This window comes from Acanthisitta chloris, unplaced genomic scaffold (genome assembly GCF_000695815.1).
Source record: "Acanthisitta chloris isolate BGI_N310 unplaced genomic scaffold, ASM69581v1 scaffold2412, whole genome shotgun sequence".
In the NCBI taxonomy this organism is placed as follows: domain Eukaryota; kingdom Metazoa; phylum Chordata; class Aves; order Passeriformes; family Acanthisittidae; genus Acanthisitta; species Acanthisitta chloris.
Genome location: NW_008661981.1, coordinates 86,151 through 94,925, shown reverse-complemented (window position 1 = coordinate 94,925; position 8,775 = coordinate 86,151). Strand labels below are relative to the sequence as shown.

The following is an 8,775-nucleotide window of genomic DNA, read 5'->3' as shown; positions in this document are numbered from 1 at the left end:
CTGCGGCACGGGAAGGCAGAGGGTGCTGCGCCTGCCTCCGGGACGAGCCTCCCCTCAGCCACCCCCGTGTTTGTCGTTGCAGGGGTTTTTCCTCTGTGGTGGCCCTGGGAGCCAGCATCATCTGTAACAAGATCCCGGGGCTCGCGCCCCGGCAGCGGGCGATCTGCCAGAGCAGGCCTGTTTTTTTGGTCCCAGATGGGCATCAACGAGTGCCAGTTCCAGTTTCGCAACGGGCGCTGGAACTGCTCTGCCCTGGGAGAGAGGACTGTCTTCGGGAAGGAGCTCAAAGTGGGTACGTTGGCTCTCTGCTTGCTACTGAGCAGCTTCCACCCGCAGGTCACCAAAGGGGGCACACGGGGAGTGTCACGGGGCATGGCTGTTGGTGTTGGGAAGGACCAGCTCGCTCACACGGTTCGTGCCAGCCAGGGCAGGACTGTCACCGTGAGCGTGTTCCCCTGGATGCTATGGCTGTGGGTACCAATGTGACTGATATCCGTGTTCTCTCCTAGCAGGGCACCTGCCTGTGCTTCACTTCCATATGTGTTAGCTTCCCCCACAGTATTTCACTGTCCTGCTCTCATAAATCCTTTTCCAAAGGCTTTCCGTTTGTGACCACAGGACAGCAGCTTTATTCCTGTACTTCAGGATAAAAAAAAGGTGTTTGGTTCTGGTTAAAGGCAGTGGTCAGGGGCAGAATGCTGAGCAGGGTTGGAATTACACTTCTCGGGTGCAGGCGACTCCACAGTGATACTGGCCCAGTGTTTGTGACCTGGTGGGACAAAGGTGCAGCAATCAGTCTCATTGTGAGAGATTCCCACCACTGTACTATAGTTATCCTATAGCAGCTGTATCTAGTGCCCTCTGTCTCAGCAGAAAGAGCAGGTGTGTTCTGGTTTGAGATGTCAGTGCATTTACAAACACTGTTCCAATCAACAGGCAGAAGATCCCATTTGCAGCTTTTATGTTTTCAGGTAGTGCAGCAGTATAAAATACATCAAAATTATTAACTGAACCAGCATTAATAATGACAAACAGAAATACCTGAAGAAACAGAACTGAGGTCAGAACTCTCATACCTCTGCACTGCAAAGCATATTAGTGGAGCTTACTCAGTGTCTGTTGGTTCCACAGCACTTAAAATAAGAGTAAGGAAAAGTTTCTCCAAAAACAGGTTAGTCATTTTTAGAGTCTCTATGGAAAGCTAATGACTTGCAGCATTGCATTCTGCATCCAGAAGTTGAAGTTGGCATCTATGTTTTCCAGTCTTGAGGTCTCCCTGTCTCTTCTCCATCTACAACATAGTTGCAAAAAACCAGGAGCCCTATCAAGCAGTGATTAGTGTGATAAAAACCATGGATATTTCATGAGAATTGAAGAAGGGACTGAGAACAGAAGCTGGAAGAGCCCTGAACAGCTGTTAGGAAACCCTCTGGACTGGACTGGCCCCCGGCATCATTCAGTCATATGGACAAATGGCAGAATACATCCCTAGGACCTCATTCCTTGCATTCCCATGAAACACAGAGATACAGCCTTGCCACTGCTCTGGAACTCCTGAGAACACTGAAGGTGTATTTTATCACATCAGTGCACACTGATATGTGTATTTTCCAAAACTTAGAGATATTTCAGGAAAGAACAGAAAGAGAACAACATAGCTGGGTTTGAAAGCTCTGCATTTCAACACCTTTGATAATGAGGGACTCAGCAGAGAAGGTAAAAATTCCCCCTGCCCAACATTGTGAACCATCTGAAAATGGACCATTTATTCAGATTAGCTCATTGTCTCTGTTCCTTGATCTGAGCTCTTCTGTCAGTGATGCATGCAAGTGTTTGCCACTTATGTCAGTGAAGAGTCCATTTGGATGGCTAACAGGTTTGGACTCATTTAGTCTAAGACTCATTCTCACATTTCCTTAAACAGAAAATGTGAGAAGGATTTCTTGTTCTCCAACAAATCAGAAAACTGTGGAGTTACTGTGGTCTGTTCTATAAACATGCTCTCAGTTCCTACCCTCCCTCCAAAAATTGAATTATTTAGCTAGTGGGTTATATTTAGGTCCTTTTAAAGAAAGTCAATATTAAAGGAAGTAGACTTTGATCTGTCTTTGAGGTGATAACTCTTAATATGTTCTATCTATCCATTATGAGGCTAAGATGGATAGGGCAAATTCCTCATTGGGTTCGGAACACAGTCAAGAGTTGAATGGCATCCAAGTTATAGGACCTCATTTAAAGAATAACCAAAACCTTTGAATTTAAACAGGTTATCTATTTAAATCTTAAAATAAACTTTGATAAAATTCACAGAGGTTTGAAATCCAATGTGAATTTTACTTGCATGCACACATTCCTGTGGGCTCCAGGATAACAGTACTCAGGCTCTCAAATACCATGAAATTACAATGTAACCACTCTTGCTCAGGTTGTCTCCTTGTTCTCCTGCTTCTTCCCTATCAGCAGGTATAGAAACCTTGAATATCTGACACAACTTGTCTTTCTATGGCTATAAGGAAAAAGCATCTGATCCTTACAGGTCTCTCTTTCCCCAAGATCTGTGTCAGGGTATGCTCTAGGTTACTATCCACAGAAATAAGATTTTGTTCTGGTTAAAAAATGTAAAACCTATGTGCCATAAAGCCCTAAGTCAAATTTGCGGCCCACAAACAGGAGGAGATCAGGCCTGAGTGCTGTACTCTAAACAGGAAAGGGAGAGGTGTGTGACATGGACTGTATAACTCATAGGAGGTGTTTCAAGGTGACTGTGCACAGGAACAATGCAGGTTGCCATTGGGCAAAGATACTGTACCCTTGTTGCTTTTTTAATTAGCCTTTGACAGGGTGTGTATTACAAACTACTGTTCCAACAGCAACTAAACATTAGTACCTTTTCTAGCATTCAACAACTGATTATGTTTTTTAGGTAATTGCATCCTGAAAGTTATTACCTGGGAAGTACCTTTGTCTTGCCATTTGCAATGAAGTCAGTGGGCCATACATGACCTCATTCCTCTCTCCGTGTGAGGCTGTGCTGTGCCTGCAGAGTGGCACTGATGGACTCGCTCTATGATTAGGATATGACTTCAGAATGACAGTAATGTGTCTGTCCTCGGCACGGCACTGCCGGGCGCGTGCAGCCGGCAGAGGATAATATCAATTTGGGAGGATGTGCCTAAGTAACTCTTATGCTAATAGGATTTGTGTGTGTTAGTCCATACAAATAAGTTCCCTTCGGTACCACAGATTCTTGAGAATTATTTCCCATCCCACAATTCTGAGGGCACAGCAAGGCAAATCTCTTCAAAACCAGGTTTCTTTACTCTATCCCTTACTGGGTAATCTGTGTTATGAATGTTATGTAAATGTGCCCAAATTATTTACATTCTCTTGTTGCCACTCAGGGTGGTTCAGGAGGTGCAAGTTGTCCTCGTGGCCCTGCTGCTGTGTAGCTGAGAGACCATGGCACTCTCCACTGTCTTTCTCTTTTCCTGTTTTTAAAATGGCAACAGGGATACTAACCTTGGTGAAACATTTGTAATTCTGGAGAAGGAAAGCATCAAGCAACATTTTCCTGTTTAATCTGTAGGACGTGTGTATTTTTTAAAAGTACATATAATCCATCTTCAGGTGATAGTTTATTTGTAGAGTTATCATAAGCAACCATTTAAATTCATCCAAGCATCATATGGTGTATTTGTGATCATAGTCTTGAGTTTTCAGCCCATTCCAGCTGCTTCCAACCAGTGCACAGCATATATTCTCCATTTCTTGTGTCATTTTATCTAGTTTGTCCTTCAAAAGAGAGATTCTTCCCTACTGACATACTGTGGATATCTTATCGTGACAGCTGGTGACAATAGTGCCAATAACGTGAAGAGAAATAGCAGAGTAAAAGTGCCATCAGTTTACTCCATCTGAGGACTTGGTCCCATTACAACAGGAAATAAAGTCGCAATCCAGATCGACACAAGGATGTTTTTTCTAGACAATTCCATAGACACCTTATTAATAATGTAAAGTCACAAAGAGAATTTTTAAAATAACCATGGAGATGACGCAACACTGCAATTATGGACACACTTAAAACCAAATATATTTGTTACGGTGGTCAGCAGTTCTGTTCCTGAAGACAGCCACAATCAAACCCAAGGTTTTAAAGCAAGATAGGCCAAAACACTCCTGGCCACCTCTCATCAGGTGAAATGTGCTTCAAGACTAGGGATCTGAACAACCAGAGATGCCTTTGATAGAATCTGAAAATCCGACTTGGGCTCTGATGGATCACAGAAAGATCGAACGCTGTGGCGAAGGCTCTTCATCAGGTGCCTCAGTGGCACATTTTGCAGTGTGCAGCTTTGTGAACGGGTGGCCAACAGCAACTCTGCTGTTTGTGACAGTAACAGTCTCAAATCACTGCCTTGGGATATGCATACATGTGATCTAGAGGACAGCACCATATTGGCATCATAGGGCAAAAATAAAGCCCAGCATCCCTTTGCCATAACTGAGCAGCACTGCCACTATTCAATGAGACTTCCCAAGTGAAAATAGTGCAAACTGTTTGCACCTCTACAAAGTGATACAGCAAAGGGGAAACACTTCAGTGCAGACCTGTAAGAAGAAAGGCACCTCAGCCCTGCAGCAGCTGCCATGGACCCTGTGTGGGTAGGATGGAGGGAGTCAGCTGAGGGCTATGAAGACGTGTGGTATTCTACAAAGAAGATTACAGCAAGGCTGGTTTCAATCGAGTTTCTGTCCTGGTCTTACTAAAAGGCATCAGTTCTTTGATTTCTTTTAAAGTGGAAAATGCTTCAGTATAGCGACATCAATACCTTCATCCATCTGACATTGTTCATGGGAATAAGGAAAGCTGAAATCAAAACAAGAATCCACGTGGACAAACTGGTCTTAAAACTTTTGAGTGTAGAAACGAACTCAGCGACTCTACGTTGTGCCCAATGCCTTTGACTTGGGGGTCAGTCCAGGTGTACCCAGATGCACACATTAAAACAGGAGAAGCTCTTAGCTTTCCTTTTTATGCTACACTATTAGCTCTATGCTGAACTGAATTTAGCAGTGATTTATTTGCCATCTAGTAAAATCAACTTTTCTTCTATGCCTTCAGCAATGTAAAGGAAGAGGGAACATTCCCACTCCTGCCTATTGAAACAAATTACAACTGTGCTACAAGCCAAGCCCTTAACTAGTTTGTTCAGTAGGTATCAGGAGTAACTCTTTTGCTGGTATGGAAAAGAGAACAAGATCTAGCTCATTCTCCTCTCTGGTCTGGTAGAGTTAGCAGAAAAACTGTAGGGTAAATCTTCATTTTGTCACTGTGTTAAACACTTTTGAAAATATCCTGGTACCTGTGTTGGTTATGGAGCTTTTTTGATTTTAAACACTGGTGTAGTCTCTTGTGTCAGGTTTTAAAGTCTGATTCTTTGATTTACAAAATACCAGATCAAGTGAACAACCACTTGTAGAATCATAGACTATCCTGAGCTGGAAGGGACCCGCAAGGATCATTGAGTCCAGCTCCTGCCCTGCACAGGACACCCCAACAATCCACCATGTGCCTGAGAGCATTGGTCAAACACTCCTTGAGCTCTTGCAGGAAAATCCTTGTTGTTTTTATATTGCATGGAAGATTACCCAGACAAGTCTGTGGGAAATAAGGTTCTAAGTGCTGCTGCACTATTCAGTTTGGTCAATACTTAGAGGAAAGATTGATCAATGCTCTGTTTTCTGAACCAGTGGTGTTACAAACCCCCCCTGATGCACAGAAAAGAAATATTGTCATTAACAGGAGTCTTGCTATCTACTCAAGCAAGGCCAGAACCTGCATTTCTATGCTAAGTTTTCAGCCCTTACAGCCAGTTTTTACTGTCAGTGTCTTGCAGGAGCACAGCTATTTGCAAGCAAAACAGAGGCCAGGCTGAAATATGGCCTGAACATCCAAACCCAGCAGGATGTTTTATGCCAAAAAGTCAATCTTTCTCAGCAGGGACTGTCACAGTAAGATAAAACATTGCCCCAAGGTCACTGCAGTTGGAATTCCCATCAGAAGGTTTTCATACCTGCCTTCAGATGTGTCTTGTGAGTACATGTTCCAGAGAAACAGAAGATTGCACTTTGTTAGCAAGGTAGGAGCTCTCCTATCACAGGGGCAGCACAGGGTGTTCCTCATGCAAGGCAGAGGTGTTGGGGGATCAGAGCCCTGTGAAAAGGGGAGACTCGACTCAACTCCAAAATACTGGCTATGATTTTTGTAATGCACATGCCTTGAGTAGTAACTTTTGAAGTCTGAAGAGGCTGTTTTCAAAAATAATCACTACAGCCAGAGTGTTTCCTCTCCAAGAATTTCATGTGTTGATGAAACAAACTTTAACTTGTGCACGCGAGCAGTGACTAAATTCCCCCAAAAGTCTCAAATACCTCTTAAAGCAACTCTTTTATTTACGGGTAATAATCTTTGCAAAGGACATGCTGCTGATTTATAGGGGACTGTCATTTTCATTTCAAGTGAGTACAGTATTTTAAGGCACCAACCCCCACCCTCCCCCAAACTCTGAACAGAAGGTGAAGAAAAATAGGAAAGGGATAATTCAATGATTTTTGAAGCTACCATTCTTATTAATCACTCACGCTAAGTTAAGGAAAGATAAAAGTAAAAAACCTGCAAGACCATACATAGTCTACCAAGGAAGGAGGAGGCACACCCCAAAGTAGGCACAGGATGAGTTCTGGTCTACGTTTTTCCTAGCTGAGTTATGATCTCTATAGAGAGATGAGAAGAAATGTTAGCTGTGGCACATAATTGGCAAGGTATGTGGTGTTTTCCATCTTTATATTCTCCCAATCATATTTCAGCTCATGTCACTGCAGATAACTCCCTCTCTGACCCTTTGGCTTTAAATAGCAGAAAATACAGCCCATGTTTTCCAGTGAGATAAACAGAAATTTGTCTTTTTTTTATTTCACAGCTTAGTCAATTTATGAGGGGGACTGATAGGGCAGGCCAGGCTGTTCAGAGACATACATCCCAAACTCCTGAGCACCTACTGACTTCCACTCTGTATCTTGCAAGCTTAGGCCCAATTTCAAGGTATTGCACTTCTTTTTAAAACTAAGTCCCCATTTCTAATCTGTGTGAATGAAGCTTTTTACAACCTTTTCAAATGTTAATATTAAACTTAAAAAATATGAAGTTATCTAAATTAAAAGCAGAATACAGACCACTCTCTGCTGCTGTTAGGCTAATACACTTGCTGATCAGCCAAAACCCAGTCTAACAAACATTTGTGCCAAAAACAAGGCATGCATGTGAGTCTTTGCAGGATTAATGCTCCAAGGTATGCATGGATTGTGTATAATTATGCTTAGTGTTAGGAGAGCCACCTGTCCTGGTAATATTTATGTTTGCACTTACCTGTGATACTCTTAGTGCTTCCCCTTTTGACATCTGTCACTCTATGGTGGCGGTTGACTGTGCAGAGCTCAGAGACAGAGTTAAAGACAGCTTGGGAAGATGTGCTGCCCAGTGAAGGGTCTGAAGACAGGACTCCAGTCCATCGGCAGAATTGAGCTGCAGAAATATGGGAAGTCATGGATGCCAAACTGTCTGCCATCAGAGCAAATGCAGCTGCACCACACTGCATACCTTCCTGAAGCCCCGAAAAACATAGGAAGAGCAGGGAGATATTTATGTCTGACACATGAAGAAAAGTTTCCATGTTCATATCGTGCTAAAGCACTTGTTCAGGCTGAGGACAGCCCCAGGTGTGGATGAGGGAGCAGAGCCATACAGATGTCAGTGCCCACACCCCACTGCCAGGCCAAGTGCTGGTGGGTGGCACTGCCAGGGTCAGGGAGTGCCTCCTCTCACCCACCTGCCCCAGCACATCTGCACTGAGCCCGAACATCACCTACAGTGCTACAGAAGAGACACTTGGAAGTGCTGCCGTGGTTGGAAACACCAGTCAGATCACCAGCCTTGGAAATGGCTGGAGCAACCTCTGACAGCCTGCTGGACCCTTCTCTGGAGTTCCCAACGCCTGGAGTGGAGCTCTGGAGTACGTTTACCCACGGCTTGTTTGAGACAATGAGGAGAATGTGTCATTTGGGAGATGAAAGGATGGCTTGCAGTTCTTGTACACGTATAGGCCAGGTTGGACATGGCTTGGAGCAACCTGGGCTAGTGCAAGGGGCCCCTGCCCATGGCAGGGGGTGGAACTAGATGAGCTCTAAGGTCTCTTCCCACCCAAACCATCCTGGAATTCTATGATTCTGTGATTTTATGATAGATATCTCTCCACCTTTCTCTGTAGCTCCTGCAGAGCAGGACTCAGGCATGTTCTTTCTTGTGCCACTTTACTTTTCACAACTGATTTTATGTGCACCCTTGCAAGTCACTGGACGAAAAATCCTCCACAAAAAGCTCTGAAGTTTGTCCAGCATCTGGGATCACAATTTGCACCAATCCTCCCATAAAGATCAACTGATTTTTTCATTATATGCATTTTACTAAAAAAAAAAATAGATGAAAGTCCAGTTGCAGTTTAAGGTTGGATTCAGTGGGGGTTGCCTGCAAGCAGATTTAATTCCTGGGTCTCCACCCAATGCACTAGCAACTGGGTCAAGAAAATTGTACAAGAGACAGTTTGAGTAGCTCATGCTGGTCAGTAAATTTTATTTAACCCTCTCCAAAAGGTCTTTTCTTATCTCAGTGCTGAAGACATAGTTTACTCTTCCAGCCGCTGTCTGATATTTCTAGCC

General features: G+C 43.7%; 1 protein-coding gene across 1 annotated transcript in view; it reads left to right on the top strand.

Moving 5' to 3' along the window:
* The first annotated feature begins 87 nt into the window (after nt 1-87).
* Nucleotides 88-8,775, top strand: part of WNT7A (wingless-type MMTV integration site family, member 7A) — a 35,371-nt gene continuing 26,683 nt past the window's right edge. The window contains exon 1 of the mRNA XM_009070405.1: nt 88-292. Coding sequence (XP_009068653.1) covers nt 196-292 — 97 coding nt within the window. The 5' untranslated portion in view covers nt 88-195. The remainder of the gene's footprint in view (nt 293-8,775) is intronic.